Here is a 24089-nt window from a genome sequence, read left to right on the forward strand (position 1 = left end):
TTTATTGAAGAGCATTTGTTTGCTTTTGAGGTGTATGTGGGGAAGAAGATTAGTGAATCCCCGACCTACAAGACTTGAGCAATTAACTTTTGAGAAAAAACCAAGAAAGAAGTTAAAAATAAAAAATAAAAAATGCTTTACATAGGACATAGAAATTTTGAAGAAAGGACCAACAAACAAATTGAGATGAGCGAATCAAGTCATAATAGTCCTAAAAAGGATGAAAAAAATTATAATCCATTTTTTCACATTCTTAGGGTAGATGAAGAGCCAGATTGCGAGCTAACTCGTATTGAGGATGACGAAGAGAAAGAGTAGATAATGCAATGGGATATGATTATAAAGAAAATGGCTGAAACAACAAATGGTAACAGTGCAATATTAGCCAAAACATTAAAAATGCAGCCAGATGATATCCTCGCAAAAATAGAGATATCAAAGGATCTTATTGCTTCTCCACCTAGAAAAACTTGTAATGAAGAAAAGTCAGATAGGTGCAGAGAAGAAAGGTCTGATCAAATGCAAAATGAAGTAAATACATCATCAAAGTACAATCCACCCCATAGAAAGAATCTGGAATCACAATTTGCCACTAGTCATGTTAATCCATTATATGAAAACAAAAGGGATAAGAATCAAAATAATAATTTTAACAGACATTTCCACAATAATCAACGGGCTTGGAATAATGGGCAACATACTAGAGGAGTTCTGCAAAATGGTGGAAACATTAGACAACCCTATGGTTTGAATCAAAATAATAACAATCAAAACACCCAAGGTCATATGGTGCGAAATCAGGGCATTAGAAATCAAGCAATAAGATAGCCTATGGCAATCGAAAGATATAGACAGCTTGATTTCAATGGGATTAGAGGATATCCAAATCTGATATCAAATGACTTAAGGAATGCTATTCTAAAGTTTTTAGGAAACAAAACAAAATTTGCTGAGCGACATGTGATTAATTTGAAAAATGTAATTGAAGATTTTGAGAAAGATCACGAAGATGTATTCATGAAACCTTTTGTAGAATCATTAACTAAGGATGCTGCAGAATGGTATAGAAGTTTTCCGGATGGATCCATTTCTAGATGGTGCGATTTTGTTGATCAGTTTATTGAGCAATTTGGTGATCACAATGACACATCCTTTGCATTACATGAATTAACAAGTATTAAGAAGAATACAAATGAGTCAGTATTAGAATTTAACAAAAGATTCAACAAAGTTCTCAATAGGATCTCGAGAGAGACTATGTTTACCGTACAGGTAAAAAAATCAACACATACGGACAATGAACATGAACAACAGAATTATATTCCCAATAGTAGATGAATGATGCTTTACAATGATCCCAGACGGGATATAAATACTACCGCCGAACCTTCTCGAAGGAGTCCGTCGGCCACAATTATTCTATCCGCTACAAACTATTTACCGACGACGTCGGCTACAGAATACAGAAACACCGCTGGACCATCGACTACAGAATACAAAAACACCGCCGGACTGTCCAGTCTGCTAACACCATCCCCCCCAAAAAGAAAAGTCGTCTCCTGACGACTGACAAAATATCTGAGACAAATTAACAAACAAAATACATTAACAGAGTGACTACAACAAGAGAAATTTGCTTCTGTCACATCACTTCCACATTCATCCCGTTACATTTGTAGCCTCTGCTAACACAATACTGTCTCCTCAAGCTGACCTTGATAGCCACCTGTGCTGCTTTCTCTGTTTTCAATTCCTCGGTACCCTGAGCCAAGTGTTGCTGCACTACTTTCAACTGGATGATCAACTCCTCCCAAGCTCTCTACGCATCCACCAAGAGAGCCTCACAGCCAACCCCTGCTCGCACTGCCTCTGGTACACAAACAATCCATGCCTGCAGCAACTTCAACTCTTTTGAACTGGTTAGACTCCCACGACTGATATCCGCAACGACTGGGGGTCCAGGGGGCAACGCCCCTTGCCGCCAAGATCAAATTAGCACTTCGAAACCCACACAAAAATGCATGGAACACACCATTTCTGTCATTATCTGCCGACTCTGCACTCTTTCTGGCAACCACGAATGCGTCCCCTTCCCTTTGGCATCATCTGTCACTCATTCTGAACAACTTGATTTTGCCGTCGTTTTTTTTTTTTTTTTTACTGCTTCCTCTACAATCCACCACCAATCCCTTTGCACACAGAAATTCTTCTCCTTCTGGTAGAACAAGCACTCTTTTTTATGTCTCTGTTTCCCCACGGAAGTCTGGCTGGAGGAGGGAATGGAGCTTGGCGGGAATGTTTTTTACCCACGGCCTTTCTTTTTACCGGCGAAGACTGCCCGCGGACCTTCCCTTGTTACCGGCGGAGAAAGACAAGTTTTATGCCCTCGGTCATGTTTTTGGCAGAGGAGAAACTCTGACTGGCGGAGCTGAATCTTTTAATTACACCCGTGTCCTATCCACGGCCTTTCTTCTCCTACCCGCGGCCTTTCCGTCCTCACCTGCGGCCTTCCTGTCCTCACCCGCGGCCTTTCTGTCCTCCCCGTGGCCTTTCTTTTTCTACCCGTGGCCCATTCTTTCGCTGGCGGCTAACTGGGCGAGGATTCATAAAATGTTAAGCCCGCGGACATCTGCCCGCGGGGCTTTCTTTGCCCGCGGATAGCAGCTGCCCGCGGGCCTTTCTGTCCGCGGTTTTTTTTCAATTTTTTTTTTTTTTGTTTTTGTTTTTTTTTTTTTTTTTCTAAAAGAAATCAACTGACAAAGGTACCTCCATTTTGCCTCCAGGCGTCGCCATTCTGCAACGACGACGGAGTCAGCTGGCCATCCTGTGACAGCGACGGAGTCTTCCTGGCACCATATATTTTGAATTTGGATTCGTTGACTGCCGGAGGTACCTTCTGTCCGTCCAAAGTTCTCAACTTTACCACTCGATTGTCGCCGACCTCCCGGATCTGATATGGTCCAAGCCATCTGGCCTTAAACTTTTCCACTTTGATTTTATTCCGACCGTCGTACGTCTTACGTTTGTTCTTTGCCACCTCCGTCACCCACCGTGCCTGCGGTCGTCGCGCAACTGGATTATTTCGTTGCTGGTGGTGTCATTCCACTAATTTTATGCTGCGGTGTAACCTTTTCTTTCCACGCGGTCCATTCACCATGTCCCGAACAGGGGGATCTTTTGTTTTTCTGTGTTCAGACTGTATGTTCTTCCCCTCAGCTTCAACCATGGCAGCTTTTCCTTCTTCCGCTTCCTTGCGTTCCTCCGGACATTCATTTTCCTCCTTTTTCTCATCTTCGTCGACCTTTAGCATATTGCAACTCGGAAAGAGTTCGTAGTCTTCTATCTGCTAGTCGTAAAAGCCATTCACCGAGTCCAGGTCGTCGTCATTCGATCCTCCGTCAAGTCTCAATACTCCTTCATCCGGTTCCATTCTCCTCTTTCCTTCGTCATCACTCTCGCCTTCACTGTCAGAATCTGACAATGCTACCTCCTCGCCAACCATTTGTGTGTGCAGGTCAATTATGAATCTTTTGCCTCCGCGCTCCATTGATAGGGTATTGCGTTTCCAATCATGCTTTACTTTTGCTTGCACCAACCAATCCCGTCCCAGAATAGCATCATAGCCTTTTCTTTTTAATGGAATGACCACAAAATCCAATAAAAATGGTTGCGTACCAATTGTTATCGTTTGCGCTTTCAGAATTCCCAACGGTTTGATTCCATGCTAGTCCGCCGTGAGCAACTGGAATGTAGGTGGCCATAGCGTTGGCTTTCCCAACTTCTTCCAGGTATCTTCCGGTAAGACATTCACGCCGGACCCTCCATCAACAATTGTCTCTGTCAAAACATTTCCCAAAATCCCCATCTCGACGACCGCCGGATGCCGTCTTGATGTGAGTGCCAGCAGCATTGGGTTTGTTGTCATGACTTCCCTACTATCCCTTCCTGTGTCCTCTAGTGCTTTCGAAAACGGTGTATGATTCAGAATGGCCGTCCGTAACTAGGGCATTGTGAGAAGGAGGTCACTTATCTTGACCGGTATCTCCGTTTGTAAGATTTGTCGTACAATGTTTTGTTCTACGAAGTTCCTTGCCAAGGTGCCGGTGATGTCCTTCAACCGAGATGTCCTCGCTAACGATGCCTTTGCAATGTCCACTTGCGCTAACCCCACTTTTCTCTTTTCCTCCACTTGCCTCCGTGTAATTGCTAGAACCTCCTCTAGCTCCGTGCCAACAGTGATCAAGTTTACTCCAGCTTTTGGACACTTGGAATCTTCGTGATCATCGGGTCCGCACCATCTGCATAATAATTTCGGTGTCTTTGCCGTTGTACAACCCCGTGCAAAATGACCCCACAAATTACATGCTCGGTATTGAACAATCGGCCATCCGTTTGCATCATACTGGGTTCGACTTCGGCTTCCATTATTATTGTTATTGTTTGCATTGTTGTTATTTTGCCCTCTGCTATTATTCCTATACCCTCCGGATGTGGCACCTGCGCTATTCGTATTTCCGCTACTGCCGGACGAGGAAGCCTCCTGTGTGAAAAACACCTGCAGAGATCCTCTTGTCTTCATGTTAAAGGGGCACCCCTTTGTCGAATGGTCCATGATTTGACAAATGTCACAGAATTGGTTCTTGGGACACGATCCTTTAGTATGCCCGTCTGTCTTACACTCCGTGCACCACAGCTCACTGCCTTTTGGCTCCTTCTGCATATTTTTAAACTCCTTCATCATTCAAACCATATCCTTCTGTAAGGCACGAACCTTTTTGCTACTACCTTCGTCGTCATTGCTATCATCTCTAGCAGATTCATTGTCATCAGAGTCAGAGGAGCTAGTTTTCTTCTTCTTTGTCTTTTGTACACTTTCAAGGTCCAGTGCTCTGTTATAAGCATTCACATATGACGACGGTGGTACAATTTTCATTTTCCTCTGCAACTGTGAGCGTAGGCCGTCCACAAACCACCTTTTCTGCAATCCGTCCATCGGCTTGCTTTCCATTTTGTTTATTAAGTCTTTTAATCTCCTGGCATAGACGTGGACAGTTTCGTGCTTCCCTTGTTTGGTATTGAAAATCTCCGCTACAATTTCATTATCTTCCCGCAAGAGTTTAAATTCCGCCAGGAACTCCTTTTTAATCTTATCCCAGGTATCCAGCTTCTGCGGATCCATATCCGAAAACCAATCAATCGCGACACCCCGTAGGGTTGTCGAAAATTGCCTGATCCAGTCGTCTTCATCAGTTATGCCATTTGCCCTCCAGATCGTTTCACATGTTTTGCAATGTCGAATGGGATCGGTCGTGCCATCAGCCTCAAATTTCGGCAGCTTCTCTTTGGGTCTCGCCATCACAACACGGGAGGTCTGCACTATCACACCGGAGGTCTGCACTCCTACACCGGCAATCAGCACTCCCACAGTCGGCGCTCCCACACCGGCAGTCTGAACTCCCACACCGACGGTCAGCACTCCCACACCGACGGTCAGCACTTCCACACCGGCAGTTGGAACTCCTGCACCGACAGTCTGAACTTCCGCACCAGAGGTGTCGACAGCTGCGAACCTTGGTGAAAAAAAAGGATCCTCTGAAATTGTTTCCCGCGGAAGTCTATCCTGGACGAAAAGATCACTCCACGCTCGTGCTCCGTCGGCACTGCGAGCCGTGCAAGTTGATGCTCTTCCGTCAGAGTTTTTCTCTCTTGGTGAACACAAGTTCAAGGACTCCTCCCGTGCTTCTTCCACCAATTCCACCCACTTCCGAGTCTCCTCCAACAAGTCCTCCGCACTCCTGTTTCTGTCGGCAACCTTCTGGAACCTCCTTCAGCGGTTTGCCTACTGTGCCAGAATTAAATGTTCTTGTGCAGTACGGATTCCATCTTTTCCCTTCGCCTTATTCCGATCCTTATTAAGCTGATTTGGCATTAGTCTTCATTCTTCGCACCTTCCAGATTCATAAGGCAACAACGCCAAATGTTTACCGTACAGGTAAAGAAATCAACACATACGGACAATGAACATGAACAACAAAATTATATTCCCAATAGTAGATGAATGATGCTTTACAATGATCCCAGACGGGATATAAATACTACCGCTGAACCTTCTCGAAGGAGTCCGTCGGCCACAATTATTCTATCCGCTACAAACTATTTACCGACGACGTCGGCTACAGAATACAAAAACACCGCCGGACCGTCGGCTACAGAATACAGAAACACCGCCGGACCGTCCAGTCGGCTAACAGACTAGACCGGTGGATTTATTTTTGATTGATTTCTACTTAAATGCATTTGATAGTAAAACTCATTATGAGATGAGATCTCAAAGACTCTCTTCGTTGCCACAAGCTTTCAAAGTTGCCATGGCAATTGAAAATGATAGGAAAGCAGCAGGCAAAATCAATAAAAGGGATGATCCAAAATTATATAATCCTAAAAACCCTAAGAAGGATGTACTAAAAGAGATAATGGATATGCTAAAAGAAATAAAGGTCAAACAAAATAAAAATGAAAGACCATCTTTCCACAAAAATGACAGGGTAAGACTTCAGGACATGCCTTACAATACAAATTGGAAGGATGGGAAACCAGAAAGACCAAATTATGCTAAGGACACCCTTGATCTTTTAAAGAAAATCAACATTGTTGATGATGGGCCATGGTGTGATGTATGTAGGCTGCCCCATGATCCTAAGTATTGTTTTGTTGCACAATTTGTTTTTGAGGAGGAAAATTAGGAAAGTGAAGAAAAACCTGTGGTTAACGCCATATCATTAGAACTATTGTGGGGTAGAGATGAAGATGATTCTATAGATGAGGACCAAAATTTTGATTGTCACTACAGGGGTTCTAATCAACAAGGTTGTATTCAGCAAGTGTTTTCAGATGAGGAAGATATGCCTAGTTTACGCAGATTGACAGCAGAAGAAAGGAAGGCTTATACTATTGCAGCAGTAAAACATACTAAACACACCTACCAAAGAAGAAATAAAGACAACAATGCTGATCAAGGTAATCCTGCTGGTATATTTGCAAAAAATTAACAGTAGGTTGAATCATCCAGAAAATCTGGTAACCAAGCTCAGGGTAAGTAGAAAGAAAATAATCAGTCTTCTAGGCTAACCAAACAGCCGGTTATGCACAGTAATGGTAAGCAAATATCTGATTGTTATAATTTTATGAATCATGCATTGTCTTAGTGGAAAATAACTGTTCCTTTAATGGAAATGATGAAATTTTCTGATTGCAGGGATGAAACTTTGAAGATATTATCTAGCATAGAGGATGTTAGTAATAAAAATGATACAAGAAATAATGAGGAATTACCTTTTGTATATCTAGGAACAGCATTGAATAAAAAATCAAATCAAGTAGACTTATTTTATTTAACATTGTTGATAAATAATAAATTCATAAAGAATTGTATGATTGATTTTGGTGCAACAGTTAATATCATGTCTGTTGATGTAATGAAAAAAAAAGGTCTCAAAGTTGATACTCCTCTTGGTAAATGCTATGCTATGGATAATAGATCTGTGCCAGTAGTTTGAATTATTAAAAATGTTAAATTTCATTTTCCGTCATTTTAGCATATATCATATAGGACTAACATCACTATAGTTGAGATATCAGCGAGTTATGGCATGTTGTTATCTAGACAGTGGTCGAATTTGGTTGGTGGTCATGTACAACTAGATTTGTCATATGCTACTATACCAGTTGGGGGCAAAGAAATCAAAATTGAGAGGGAACCCCAGTCATATTACCTGGTTGAGGATTATATTCCGGATCCTGAAGTCACGTTTTGCCATTCCAACATAGATAACTTCTAGGTAAGCATAACTAAACCTACTTCTAAAACTATTAATCCAATTTCAATTCATGCGAAAGAAGATTTTAATAACATTTGGCAAATGTTCTTTGACGGTGCTTGTAGTAAGGAAGGAAATGGGGCTGGTGTTATATTTATTTCACCATCAGGTAAAATGTTTGAATTTTCTTTCCTATTGAATTTTGAGTGTACTAACAATATTGTTGAATACGAGGCTTTGATTATTGGTCTTGATATTGCTAAGGCTTATGGGATTAAGTTACTGTTTTAGGGGATTCAGATATGATTGTTTTTCAAATTAGGCATAAGTTTTCAACTAGGAAGCCAAGGTTAAAACAATATTGTAATTATGTATGGGATTTGTTAGAACTTTTTGATGCTTTTTCTATAAAATGGATTGATAGGTCAGCTAACTACTTGGTTGATATTATGGCCAGCCTCGCTATAGATAAATTGATCTTCCATTTGATAAGGTTATTCAAGTTAAAATGAAAAACAGACCTTCAATACCAAATAATGTACAAAACTGACAAGTCTTTGAAGATGACAAAGATATTATTAGCTTTTTAACTTGTTAGAAGGATTATGAAAATCAGTTCATTGATTGGAACAGATGTGTGGAAGAAGAAGATGGCAAAGAAATGCTATTTGGAAAAGAAAGTGCAATAAAAAACAAACAAAATACCAAAAGGTCTAGTAGCCTTACATCTTTGATGAAAGAGAAAGTGCAAAAAATAGCAAATCCACTAAAATCCAAAACGATATTGAGGAAATAAACTTAGGAAGTGAAAATTCTCCCAAAAAAGTTTATATAGGGAAGAAGTTGTCATCCAAGATTAGGGATGACCTGATTTCTCTGTCAAGAAAATACAGACATGTCTTTGCTTGGAGTTACGATGAACTTAAAGCTTATAGGGAAGACTTGTTTCAACATGAAATACCTTTAAAACCTGATGCGAAACCTTTTAGATAGAGACAATGCCCAATAAATCCAACCCTAGCCCCAAAAATGAAGGATGAACTCATTAAGTTAAGAGATGCCGAAATCATTAAACCAATTAGGCACTCTACATGGGTCTCAAATTTAGTGCCAGTAAGAAAGAAGAACGGCGATATAAGATTATGTATAGATTTTAGAAATTTGAACATATCTTCTCTAAAGGATAATTACGCATTACCTAATATGGAGATCTTATTGCAAAATGTAATTGGTAATGAACTGTTATCCATGATGGACGGATTTTCGGGCTATAATCAAGTCAAAATTAAGAGTATGAATAGTATAAGGCCGCTTTCACAAATCCTTGGGGTACTTACGTGTATGCTAGGATAACTTTCGGATTAACGAACACGGGAGCCACTTTTCAAATAGCAATTGATGTTTCTTTTGATGGATTAATTGATTTGATTATGGTAGTTTATCAGGATGACCTCACTGTCTATTTGAAAAGAGCAGAAGATCATTGTAAGCATTTGGAGAAAATTTTCATAAGAGCTCTTGAATTTGGAATTTCTTTAAACCCTAAAAAATGCCATTTTGGGGTCATTGAAGGGAAACTATTAGGTCATATTGTCTCCAAGGAAGGGTAAGAATAGATCCAGAAAGGTTAGCAGCCATTGATGACATTCAGATGCCGAAAACAACTAACGATATCCAATCGTTCTTTGGGTAGATCAACTTCGTGAGAAGGTTTGTTTCAAATTTTGCAGAGATCATTATACCTATCGCTAAAATGCTTAAAAGGGAGCAAAAATCGCATGGGATAATTAAGCTGTAGAAGCATTTGCTAAAATAAAGAAAGCTATAAAAGAAGCTCTAGTCTTGAAATCTCCTGATTTTAAGAAGCCTTTTCAAATATTCTCGTTTGCTTCTTATCATACTATAGCCACTGCTATGTTACAAAAGAGCGACAAGGGGCATGAGCAGCTGATTGCATTCTTTAGCAAAAGTTTACAAGTTGCTGAATGTAATTATGATATAAATGAAAAGTACGCTTATGCTCTTGTAAAAGCAGTTAAATCTTTTCGACCCTATTTAGTCAAAACTGAAGTCATTGCTTATATGCCAAATGTTGCCATTAAGGATATATTTAGACAATCTGAAACTACTAGAAGATGATGCCGTTGGATAAATCAAATCCAAGACTTTAATATAGATATTCAAATCACAAAATTAGTTAGAGGGCAGGGATTGGCTAAACTCATCGCAGAATCAAATTTGGAGGTTGTGTAGGTGAATCAGATTAATGATGATCATACTAAAGTTAGTATTGAAAGATGCCCTTGGTATACTAATATAGTTTATTATTTACGACATACAAAATGTAGAGATGATTTGAGGGACAATAAAAAAAGAACTATCAAATTACAGGCTGCAAAGTATGTTCTAATTCAAGGAGGTTTATATTGGAAAAATCAAGATGGAATTTTACTGTTTTGTTTGGATGTTGCTCAGTTTGTAGTTATTCTTAGAGAAATGCATGAGGGGTTATGTGGCGATTATTTTTCAGCTAGGACCACGACGCATAAGATATTGCGAGCAGGTTATTACTGGCCTCATCTTTTTAAAGATTGTCATGCATATGTTTGAAAGTGCGAGGCTTGTCAAAAATTCTCTGGTAAGTTGAAATATGATGGTGCCTTTCCCTTAAGAACATTACAAGCAGAAGAGCCTTTCCAAATGTGGGGAATTGATTTTATAGGAGAAATTAGTGATAAATCGAGTGGTGGAAATAGTTGGATTCTAGTGGCTACTGATTACTTTACCAAATGGGTAGAGGCTATACCCACTTGACAGGCTACCAGTAAAGTGGTAATTAAATTTCTTACTAAGAACATCTTAACTAGATTCGGAGTTCCTCAAAATATTATAGCAGATAATGGTATGTGTTTTAGATCTAATGAGTTTGCTGAATTTTGTAGGATATATGGCATTACAATATCATACTTGTCTTCATATCATCCCCAAGGCAATGGACAAGCCAAGTCTAGAAAAGAAAACATCTCGAAGATTATTAGAAGAATGTTAGACAACAATAAGTGCACATGGGATTCGAAGCTCAATTTAGTGCTATGGGCGGATAGAATCACGGTGAAAAAATCTACGGGCTTCTCTCCTTTTAACCTTGTTTATGGCAAGGAAGCAAAGCTTCCTTTAAATAATTTACTGCCTGTTTACAAATTTGTTACTGAGGAGCAATTAGAGGATATCAATTTCATGGAAAATAGATTAAATGCATTAATTGAGCTAGATGAGGTAAGGAGACTTGCATAGGAATAGAATATAAATAAGCAACAAGAAGTTAAATTTCTTGATGACACAAAATCTTCAAACCGATCTTTTAAAGTAGGTGATTGGGTCTTGAAATGGAAAACAAAAGATCAAGACAAAGGAAAGCATGGTAAGTTCGAGGCTTTATGGTTAGGACTGTTTATCATCTTTGAAAAGGCTGGGGAACAATCGTATTTTTGTAGGATATGGATGGTCACATGCAGGATTTCCCAATCCATGGACAATACCTTAAACCATTCTTTCAATAAGCATTAAAGGGGAGTTCTTTTTTCCTTTATTGTATTTTTACTTTTCTTTTAGAATTTTATTTGTATTATTTCATGAATTGATTACCCCTTATGTTTTGGCAGGTCTGCTCCTCCAGAGATAACTGAGATGCTCAGTATGGCTGCAAGGGGCATATGTCCCCAATAAGAGCCACCGATGGAGCCAAAATTTCTTGGTTTTCTTTTTGATTTAAGGAGTGTAGTAAGTCTCAGAAGTAGACATCAAGGAAGTTCAGATATTGAAGTGGGATTGAGCATTTTTGAAAATTGTCTGATTAGACAGGATCGCTGCCAGTTGTTCTAGTTTTCAAATTTGTTGCACATGTGCTGAGCATATTGATTATTCTTGATTGGTGTAGACATGAAAGACAAGTAACCTCAAGATATACTATGCAAAGTATTTTCTACACAATGTTTTCCCTAATCTGCCAAGTGGTGTATTGTAAAGAAGCATGAGTCTGAAAGCATATTTGCAAAACAGTTTTAAATGTCCTTCAATCTTGGACATAAAATGCTGTATTGGGATAATGAAGCAAGTCTATTCTCATCACATCTCAGATTGTTATTTATTTCTAGGAAAGGCAAAGAGCAATTCTTAATCGAGAAGGAGCCACAATATGTACAATATGAGCCATTGAGTATAGATATCCCCGAATTCTGAATCTTATAGGTTTTTGGGAATACATGTTTGAAGAGGTTGCACATTTACAACTGCGTGTACAATCGTTGAGGATGAGGATCAAACAATGAGTCAGAGCTAGCAAGAGAAATAAAATTTTCAATGTAACAAATGCCTCTTCTCATTGCAAATCTGAGAGTAAGTCTCTGCTAGAAATATAATACCAGTGAGGAGCATATTAGGAAGATGTCTCAAGAATTGAATAATACAATCTGCATGGATGTCAGCATACTCTGATGCTTGCAATTTTGAATGAACAAGGACCAATATAAATTGGAATGCCTGGTGAGCAAATATGCGGAAGGAAAAAGTCTTACGCATATCATTTGGAGATGAGTTACCATGCTAATGTTCTTATTATCTGAGGCAATGTTTGCTTAGGATGACGACTCGTGCAACCACCTAATATTCTTCTCAGGTTATGATATAGAAAGCAGCTTAGTGTTGATGATGTTCGATTACTTTTCTATTTACAAATAGAAGTTGGAAAAACGGAAATTGTGGGATCAAATGGCCGGCATAAAATTTGATTCTATAGTTTGATGCCAAGATTTAAGTGCAAGATATTTTTTGGGTTTGAATACTAATATCTATCTTGTTGTGTTTGTCACAGGCGTTCGAGCGGAAGAGGCAAATTGGCACCAACAAGAGTACTGGCATGTTCATGGGATTTAGCTTTTTAATGGAAGGGTCTTCGTGACCGGATTACTGTATGTTTTAAATCCTAGAAATTATGTGAGAGTGAGCACACGCACTTGATATCTGCAGCACCGAAGAAGAATTTGGAACCGATTCAAATAGAGCAGGAACGTCACGGGAAGAAATATCATATATGGAGATATGATTGAAAAAGTAGTATAAATGTGTTCTGGGAAAAATCTTAATAGAGTCTGAGGAGCATGATGGCCCGTGGTTCCACAGCAATTTGCCCATAGTTTTCTTCAGTGTCATGAACTTTTGCAGCTTCACAAGATTTGTATATCAAATAATATCATGTGTAAGGCTTAGGTGTATATGCGTGAAACCGCCAGTTATATTATGACACAGTAAAACTATGTTTAAACCACATTAGAAGTTTGATATTAGTTAGTTTTGTTTTGCAATGTTTGACAATGCAACCAACATTCTTTAATCCTCAGTATGTGTGATACAAAATCAAAAAGATATCATTCAAGATATTTTTTTTAGAAATAAAAGCTCTACATATTTTGAAGCATGTATGTTATTAAATTTTTTCCTAGGGATAGATTGAAGTCGAACTAAGCTTCTGCATATTAAGGTAATTGGGCATATATTTCAAATATTGTGAGAAATTGTGTTGAATGGAGCGTCAATAATTGGGTGTCTTCAACATGACTTTCTTGCAGTATAATTAGTAAGAATTTTATTTGCATTAGAGTTAAATATTATATAGTTCATCTTTTGTGAATCATTTTATTTTTTATTAATAATTCATTATTGCGGTAAGTAAATCAAATTGTTCACTGCTATTTAGACTTGATAAATACAAATACAGTAAGATAAGATTGTTTTGATATTTCTATCTATTTTGTCCTTGTATCGGTTAAAACATTATAGACTAGTTTAAATATGCGTAAAACGAAATAATTTGATGCATCGTGATAATTGAATTGTTTATAGATACTATGTATCATAAAATTGTATGTGAGAACATATACTGTTGACTCTATTGCCCATTTAAAATTTGGCACTGATCATTTAACTATTCATACTTCTCAATTCAAGTGCTGGCGATTTTCTAAATCTTTTTCTTCGAAGGATTTGATACTTATTTGTTTTAGTATTTCATTTAAAATTTTTCTTTCAGCAATTCACAACTCTACTAAAGTAATTAAAATTCGAAGATTAATCATTATTCGTAATCCAAAAGTTTTTCCTTAGAATCTTGCCATTTAAGGAGATTGCCTTTGCATTATAATCTATTTGCTATAAAATGTCTTGGATCCGAGTTTTGCTACCCAGGCTCAGGTGTACAGGCCTTGGTTTAGCAGAGTCAAAAGCGTAGAGGATTCAAATCAATTTGATTGATCCTATCAAGTTGGCCAAAATCGATTAAATATCCTAGCATCGAGCATACAAGGCTTGTAGGTTTCTAATCAACGATTTTGATAACCAACACACTCCAAACCATGAAGCAATATATGGAAGTCTGTGTAAAGTAATGTAGCTTGCAAATCAATACCTGGGTCCCATAACCAAACATATGCCGTACTGTGTGTGATGTAGAAGAACTTGATATTATCACCATCACTATCAAGTTATCCTCTGTGTATGCAAGACACCATAACTATTGGTGAATAATATCTTGCATGCTCAAAAACTATCAACAATGGCCACCCTATCTCACTGTCATAACTCTGACCAGCAACACAAGTGATATCAAACATGCTATCAAACCAATTCCAATCAACAACAAACACTCTCCATTGCATCGCTAACCTATAAGGGCACCTCCCAACACTCCCATACTGTTGGAAACGCAATGTAGATAATGAAAAGCTCTAATGAGTCATAAGATCCCATTAGGATAGTCACTAATCCTCAATGGATTGAAGAGTATAAATTCACCAATCAACAAGGTTATTTCTGCCCTGTCAAGAAAACCGTGAGGCCATTGCTTAACAGAAATATATGTGCCATCCATGTCCATAAGGGACAACTCTTGAGTGGCTGGCCCACCAAGTGTATGCTCAACTTCACAATCATACTCCAAGATTGAGTTCTTCATATCATTTGTGTCATCAAGATCAAGAGCCTCCTCATCATCCAATTCAATGAGTGGTTTATCTAAAATCAAATCAGCACTCATCTCGGAAAAGGGTTTATCAACAATGATTGAACGTATGTCATCAACTTCTGCAAGACTATAGGTAGCAAACTCATGAGAAAGGGAAGTAAAATTGTTGCTATCCAAATTTAGAATTTTGGAATCCTCCTCTATACCTTCTTTGGAATCATCTTGTATATCCTTAGTATTAATGGAACTACTGGTATCATTGGATAATGTATCATCAAGTGGATCTTCTTCCTCTTTGACCTCATGAATATGTTGTCTATCCGAATGCGCTGTTGCAAGAGGTAGGTTTTGTGATTTTGTAGGTAAAGCATGGATTAAACTCAACTCCTTACCCAGTTCTTCAATTTGATTTTCTACCATGAGGAGAGCTACTTGAGAATTTCCCAAAGTTTTTTTAACCTTTACAAGTTCTAAAATAAGCTGATCAACCTTCTTTTCTTTCCCCCTCAAAGCAATAGAGTAAATAACACCAAGGTCAAGGAGATGATCTCTATCTGAAAGGAGGTTTAAGTAATCATTCTTCATTGTCTCAATGATTGTCTTAAGCACATGCAAATTAGAGATTGGTGAAGCCTCTTCTTTACATTTATGTCTTCCCTTAGGTTGGATCTTCCAAATGTAGCTCTCTACTAACTTGTGGGAATTGTCAAAATGTGTCAAGGCTGTAATGACCTTTTTTTCACCAACCTTCAGTTGGCTCTCCAAAACAAGCTTATGGACATGTGTAAATCCATAAGCAAAGGATGTGGACCACCATTGAAGAGTAGGGCTCTCTTCAATATCCTCTTTTTATACCCCTTCAAGATCTTCATCTCGTAGTTCTTCTTGTTGGTTATTGCTGGTCCTTGTTTCCTTTGTTGAATTATCTTCTCCCCCAATACTTTCTTTTCTATCCTTTGATTCTTCTTTCTTTCTTTGCTGCTGATATGAACTTTTCGATACCAAATCATCCTCGACATCTAGTATATCCATAAATTGTGTGAATGCAAGCATGTCTTGTATCTCCTTAGGAAGAGAACGATACTGATAATAGTTGCTCATTATTGCATCATTGAAAGCCTTAGTAGAAGGCATCTTACTTATACTAGTTGACGGAGATGAAACCTCAGAGTGCCCATTTTTAATTCTAGCCATAGTATTGACCTGCAACTAAGCCTATAGGTTGGCAGGTTCGAGGCTCTGATACCACTGAAATATCCCAAATGGATATTTGCTTTGCTGCTGCTATAATGTTTAATTATATAAATTATATTTTTCTGTAGATTTTTCTTTGATCTTATAGAGCTAGACAGAAGTTGTAGAAGAATGTTGTTTCTTTTTTGTATTTTTCAGAATATAGGTATTACAATGAATAAATAATAGTAACTAATAAAATAGAAGTGATAGAAATCATATGCAACAATACGTACTAATTTGAAAGTGATTCTAAAACTGTACCAGCAGAGTCTGATTTATTTTAGAATAGTACCAATACAAATGTATTTCAAACAAGGTTGACGCCAACTAAAAATTGGAACCAACTACAGCCAAACAAGTTCGAATTGTAAAGCCCAAGTTGCTGCAATAAAACGACGTCAGTCTGCTACAAATAAACACTCTAGAATTCCTCACTTAAGCTGCTATAAAGAACACGAACTTGAACCAAAGTGGCCGCCTTCCCTAAAAATTCATTGTCTACAAAGTGTGATTGCAATACTAGACATCGATCCCCTGCCTTGATCAAACTATATGCGTAAGAACCTTCGAATCTGATTTTGTTGAGGGCTACATCCCAACAAATCTGCTCTTAGCACTAGGGTTTGCATCCTAGGTGATGAATGCTCTTCCAAAGCAACGCCATCCAAAATGGGTTGACAAAATGATATGAGATGCTCACTTTTAGATTACCATCTCCTTATATCCCCTCTCCAAGGAAAATCGAATCTTAAAAGATCCCTAAAGTGGATTTCATTTGAACTTTATAATATTTCTCCAATAAAGCCATCCAAACAGAAATAAATCATTATTTTATTAATGACAAATAGCTCCAAGCACCAAATAGGTCCTGATAAGTTATAATCAAATAGTAAAGATTGAGTTCTTTCCAACAAGCTATCACACATGGGCAAATCATCCAGATGGAGCCAAAAAAAACTCCTCATTACTCCAAAATGGCTAAACACTTAGCCTTATTTAAATTATTAAAATGCTAACTTAGGAGAATATTTAAATATATTAAAATATTTTCCCAAGTAGCCAAAGAACAACCCAAACACCTCCAAAACATGAAACTGAGTTTGTCACTTGCATGTGATTGATGCCGGACAACCTAGGCCAATTGGTAGTCAGACCCTTAAATCTAGGGATACTCTTGAAAAATAGGAAACACACCCAAATCTCCTGAAATTGAGACTAGGGGGTGATCTCATAGAACCTCAACTTTAGAAAATGTCACAACCTCCTAAAAGGTAGGAATCTCCTCTTACAATCAAGGAAATGCCTCCTAAAATGTAGGAGATTGAGTCTATCACTCTGAAACTTAGTACTAATCAATCTCCTCTATTGTGTGCCTCTTCAGAGTGTGTCAGTGAAGTGGGAGTTCTTCCTAACAATTAAGATGCATCCAATGTCTCCAAAATGTCCCCAGTGATCTTTGGAAACCTCCTAGACAAGTCCTAATCAGTCCCCTAAAATTAGATATCCCTCCTAAATTTTAGAAACTTGTTGTTGACTGCCCAAACCAACCTGAAAGGCTCATGTCTAGTTCTATATGCCCTATATGAGTCCCCTACACACTCTATTGGCTTATGGGAACTCCAGTAGTAGGCCAATACATGAACAAATGTTTGTCATCTTAGAAAGGGGACATTACGGTATTCAATTTCTCCAACCATGCATGTGTTGTAATTTTCTCTGATCCATCAAAGTTTGGAAGTGTCATTTTGTTGACTTTGAGTTTGATATCTTCATTTACATGCCTTCTATGTGTTTCCGTTTGCTTATCTTCACAAAACTCCCTAAATGTTACCACTTCTCTAATGTGAGCTTTTAGAGTTGCATAAGCTCTTCCAATGTCTTCAGTTCTAGTCATTTGTGGTTCATCTTCCTCCCTCTGTATTTCTTCCCTGAGCAGGATGGGGTATATTGGCGCACTTGAAGACTCATTATTTTTTGAATGGTTAGAGCTTGTCTCTCTCATTGGAGGAATTGTTTTTGAGGTTGTCAATTGATTTTTGCATATTCTGTAAGTTTTGTATGAGATCCTGATTATACTTTTCTAATCTTTCATTTTGACTCATAATGGTCTGATTTGTTTGTTCCATAAAAGCTCTTAACTCATTGCCGATTTTGTTCATGGTGGTTGTAATGTTCCGACTCTTTGATGTCATGACTGGCCATACAGAATCCCAGGAGATCGGATGTTAGTACAAGGAGGAGGAAATAATGGCCGTACGGTGGAATTTATCAACAATAGCTTGTGTAACCTGTATATGGATCCGTACGCACTTTGAAACAAGGTAAGCAATTGCAGGAAGTTCGTACGGTGGCCCAAGATGCCGTATGGCTGTTCTAAAGAGGCCATACGGATTCTAAATGAAAAGTACGGCTATAATACAATGTGAGGACAGGCCGTACGAAAAGTGCAAGCAGCTGTACGGTGGATAAGATTGCCATAAGGGGAAGTTGGATTGCCGTACATCACTCAAGGAGGAATGAGTGAATATTAATGAAGCTGTACGGTGCTATTGCCTATTAGGAAGGTCCGTATGGAGGGTTAAGTGTATCAGGGAAACTGTACTGTGGCTCAGAGAAGTCGTATGGATTGTGGGAAGGCACAATATGGCCGTATGGTGAAGGCAACGTGCCGTACCAAGCAATTCCAGGCTGTATGGATGGTGAGACAGAATAACTGAGTTTGTGTTGATAGTGTGATTTGCAGATGGAGGAAAGCAAGTTGTACAACAGAAACATCAACTGATATTATTTGATTTATGGCAAACAATAAAATAAGCACCATACAATGAACATTCATAGATTGATAAGATTTGCAAATAATGAGATGCACTCCAATTGCCGGATACAGTCTAGTTGAACACTGATGGAATAGGGTGAGGGTTGAATCCCATCGAAACCGTGCAAGCCAAATAGGGAAGATCTTTCACTTCCAAAATGGTGAATAATCCCAAACTCCAATAGGAATCCGCAGTACAGAGAAATAAAATCTCAAGCATACCTACAGACTACCTACAACCGTGCTTAAATACTTGTTGGGAAACTATTCCGAGGGTGTACAACAATAGCCGATGGCGACACAAACTACAAAGACAAAATAAAATGGGTCTGAGATAAATTAAATTAATTGGCCCATTACAAAGTTTAATTAAATACATTTATTTTATGAAGGGGACATTACAATGGTCTTTTTCTTTCTTCTCTCATAAGTTTTGCATGAACTACTCACAGGATGGCAGGATTATGCTTTGATACCACCAAAAGGTCCCTTTGTTGGAAATTATAACAAACTGTGAAAATTTCCTACTTTTGATCCGGTTATAGGATAATGATTACTATATAATTATTTTGATATACCTTTACTGACCTATTGTGATAAATCCATATCCCAAGTAATATATATGATTTCCTGTACCAAAGTGTTGCACCAAATGTGTCAGATATTTATCACTAAGATATATGTTCTCCTATTTAGGAATTCCAAAATTTTTGCTCTGATTATTTGTACAATGGAAATTATGCTTCAGTCTATTATATGAAGCTTAATTTATTTATTGCTATAGGATTTCCCTGCTGCCTCAAGTATGGAAATGGATTGGTGATGATGCTAAATTTCAATTTGTTTTGGAAACACCCGATACATGTATAGTGTTTGTCGCTGCCTGTTATAATCAAATTATTGGTTTGATTGAATTTAGGCTGTTCTCAAAATTCCTCTCTTGTCGGCGATCTTCATTTCATTCAGTTTGGTTATGTCTGCTCCTAGAGAAGTACTCAGTAAGCACCTGCAACTGGAATGTTGTGAAGGTGAGTTCTGAATTGTTTTGATTCAGTCTTTTATACTTAGTATTTATTATTCATATATTCTTTCCAAGGTCCTTCTACTGCCGTGTATCTCTGTCTCTTTGTTTTGCAGGCTGGCGGATTCTTCGCTATACACATTGGTCTTATATTTCTTTTTCTATGAACCCTTTCTTACATCCTCCTTGTTCGCTGGTTCCAGATGTGTCTGCCACGTTTATAGCTATTCATTTCCGACTCCAGTATAGTGGTTGATGACACTGAATGTGATAACAAACATCAAAGGGGCTATGTAATATTCCAGCTGAATTATTGTTCCCTGTTTCTCCTCCTTAGATGTGAGTTTATCAACGTGTTGGTTCTTACTGTAAATTCAATTCTGACATGGACTTCTAACGCTGATTGATTCCGTCCCGATATAATTCCTTGTTCCTTTTTTTTATTCTCATCTCTGTTTCCCTATCTGACGTAGCTGTCTCCTAATATATCTTATTGCTGATTGAAGAGTTACATTGCCAAAGGGCATGTCTTCTGCTCATATATTTCTTTTCTAATACTAATCACACCACTTCATTACTTGCGTATTTGGACACTAGTGGAAATTGGTAATTAGTTATACTAATCCCTAATATGGATAATTCTCTCAGTGATTATAATTATTGGTCCTCATATTAGCTTTTGTTCCGATTTAGATGGTTGATATTTGCATTTTAAATTAATATGAGGCTTTTCATTCATTTATTAATATTTTAATTATTATATTATATATGAAATAAATAATAAATATATAATTTGTTTATTTATTATTTTTATTTATTACTTATTAAACTATATATATATATATATGTATATATATGTATAGCTTAGATTGACGTTTATTAAATCAGTTGTATATTTATATTTATTTATTTACTTATAATGTTCTATTATATTAATTAGTATATAAATTAATATAGTTAAATGAATAATAAATTATAGTATAGTTTATTTATTAATTTTATATTATTTTAGTATCATTTATTACAAAACTTTACTGGAGGAAAATAGGGGACATGACAATACCAGACAAGTTCAAATAGATATTGCAATGTAGTTTCTTTTTAATCACATATTAAAAATTTCAAAGCGTGTTTTTTTTAAAATTGTGAAACTCTAAGTTCTGTTTATAGTTTTAACCTTCTTAAATTTTAGTTCAGAAACTTCAAAAAGTGTTTTATTTATTTATTGTGAAATTCTAAGTTCTGTTTATAGTTTGAACCTTCTTTCATTGAATTGGTGCTACAAATTTTTTACTTGGCTATTATTTTTCTATTCCTTTGTTGTTCACTGGTCTCGTGAAACTACTGAGATGAAATCATTAAATTAGGTAAAATATGTTGTTCTCTTGTTTGATGGAACCACAAACTGTTTTAAAACTGAATATGCGCTGTGAATGTAAAAATTACGATTTTCTATTATGCAATATGAATACTGGAAAATGGAATGGATGATTTGTTCAAGGATGCCCCTAATTAAAATAAATGTTTGAAGGCATCATAACATGTAATTTGTCTTTAGTGTAAATAAAAGGTGTATCATCATGCTGTTGATTATTTGTCTTAGCTGATGGTTGATTCAATTTTTGTTTATAAATTTTCAGTTGGATTCGTGAGCAACAAGAGTCTGAAGGAGTAACACCTGGAGAAGACGTGTACATAATATTACGGTTGGATGGTCGTATTCGAAAATCTGGTCGGGTGTGTATATTGTTGTGATGACCCCTAAATGAATCTAATTGTAAAACTTTGAAAGTTAATAGATATCTGAAATTCCCCTTATATGAGTGTCAAATAAAACATACATACATATGTATGTGTAATTTTATTCTACATTTCAAAACATATTTGTAACTTTATTATTTCAAAACATAATTGTTAATACACACACATAACATCATCCACAACCAAGTCAATATCATACAAAAGAGAATTTATTAGCAGAAATATTTAAATCAAAATAACATGTTATTGGCCGACTTCACTACAAGAGTGAAATGCAACACATAAAGCAACCATTGGTTGCACCAAAGGCTGTGACCAAAGCTCGCAGACTTTGGTCAAAGCGACCAAGGTCGCTGTCCAAACAGAAGTTGTAAGACACATTTATGGATGATGGCCACATTAGAAGAAGACGAAGAGAATAAGACGAGTTTTCAGAGTATGCAGAGCAAAGGAAAGTCATCCAAACCCGTCAAGGTTGGTAATGTGCAGTGACAGCCATAAGGAGATCAAATGTTAACACATAGTGACTGGAGTTAGTGATATACAAGGAGCCACTAAAAAATCCAAAGGCAGTGAATGAAAAGTGGAAATATTTATATAAAGAAAATATAAGATTGCAGCGATATAAATACATCACAGAGATACCATGACAATTAAGATTGATCCAATTAGTAATCAGCGTTGTAAAGAACAATATCTGAGAATAGAGTTGCAGAATTAGAGACAATCAGAGGTATGCCAGATTTAATTTTTGTTAATTTGATGTAGAATTTACAATTAAATGAGAACTTATATTTCACATAGAGGCCAAGTAGATCTTGGTAGGGGACATTGGATATGGATGATGAGTTTTCTCTTAAAGAGAACTCATAGAGATTAGAGGGCATTTGTTGTGAATGTTGAGATTCCAATTTGGAATTGAGAGAGGGAGATATATATATATATATATATATATATATATATATAAAATGTAGTGGTTGATCATATGCATATGTTACAGATAAGAGGCTTGGTTAGAGGTAGGATCTCAGCCAAGTATTTATTATTAATGAGTTCACTCATTAATAAAGATCCCAAAGGCCTTAGAAGGACACTCTCAATATGATGGTTGCTTAGTTGAGAATTGTTCTTATCCAAGTGTTATGCAAATCTAAGTAGAATCTTCTTCTAAGGATTAGGTGGGTGCAGTATGGGAACTAGTAGTTAGATAATTTAACGAACAATTTATTTCGTTCTTTACTAATAATAATTATATGTTCATATATATATATTTATGTATCTTTTGTATCTGCTAGCAGTTGCGACAGGTTTTTAGCATCCAGATACTCAGTCTGGAAAAAAAGACATTATAGTGGTATCAAAGCATCATCCTATGAGTAGAAACTTATGCAAACTTACAAGAGAAGAACAAGGAAAGACTCCATGAATGACATAGCCAATGAGATGAGATCCTATATGGAACAAAGAAACCAAACAGTGATAAGTTAAATGAAAAAAATCAAATCAGGCCCTCCTCCAGGTCCTTTAAAACATGGGATTCGATCAGTAATTAAAAGTTGTCCCAACCAAGGGAGAGACACTAGTTCAAATCATTTAGAGAACAACAATGTAACCTCTAACATTAGAGTACCCCAAAACCCCATTCTTGCCTAGAGAAGGGATTTGGAAAGAAGAGGAGGAATTAAACAACCTGATGGAACTCTAATTTTTTGCAAAATTTAGAATCCCAATTGCCATACGAAGGGGAGAATCTTCATATTCACGAGGTGTAATCCTCGTCTTCAAATATGCTCCTGCCATACTTCGATTAGAATGTTCAACTTGTATTGTGTATATTGGAACTATTATTCAGGAATATTTGTTGAACCTGGAAACATATTCAGGACATGAATTGATTATGACTAGAGAATATTCAGCAACAAGGAAGCACTTTGATCATAACAAAATAGCAATGTAAATACATATATCATTCACTTTTACCCATTAAGAAATTAGTATGACGGTTGCAGGTTCAGATTGTTCAGAAAGTTATGACTAGAGGATACTTGTATATATATTGAAATCCATGATTAGAATATAGTGAAGTAATAATACTGGTGTAATAAGAGTGAACAGAGATTGACCATTATAGAAGCAACCAATTTTGTGAAAAGGAAATGGAGTAAGCATCTAATCATTTCAGCGGTTGGATAGAGATGTCTATTATCACACGACACCTTGTGTTTGATACTAGATGGACTGGAGGTGTGCTGTTACAGTCTGGCAGCAAGAATATGGTTAACAAGGCTCCACCAAATCATGTGCACATACTTGATAGGAGTTCCTATAAAACATGCGTCTTCAAAATATCTTTAATCCACCATTCAGATAACTGAAGTATGAAAATTACAGTCTGGATATGTAAACCTGACTTGTTGTAGGCCT

At 37.1% G+C, this 24089-nt stretch overlaps 1 protein-coding gene across 5 annotated transcripts in view; it reads left to right on the plus strand.

Annotated features, from left to right (window-relative positions):
- LPA1 (tetratricopeptide repeat (TPR)-containing protein) overlaps positions 1-24089 on the plus strand; it is a 259238-nt gene that overhangs the window by 156961 nt on the left and 78188 nt on the right. For all 5 annotated transcript variants that reach the window (XR_016356121.1, XR_016356122.1, XM_089800232.1 and 2 more), the window contains one exon: positions 21545-21641. Coding sequence is in view for 3 of the 5 variants with exons in the window: in XM_089800232.1 (XP_089656358.1) it covers positions 21545-21641 (97 nt within the window). In the remaining 2 variants the exon portion in view is untranslated. The remainder of the gene's footprint in view (positions 1-21544; positions 21642-24089) is intronic.

Source organism: Cupressus sempervirens, chromosome 9 (genome assembly GCF_028749045.1).
Source record: "Cupressus sempervirens isolate cs-2001-9-10 chromosome 9, ASM2874904v1, whole genome shotgun sequence".
Classification (NCBI taxonomy): Eukaryota; Viridiplantae; Streptophyta; class Pinopsida; order Cupressales; family Cupressaceae; genus Cupressus; species Cupressus sempervirens.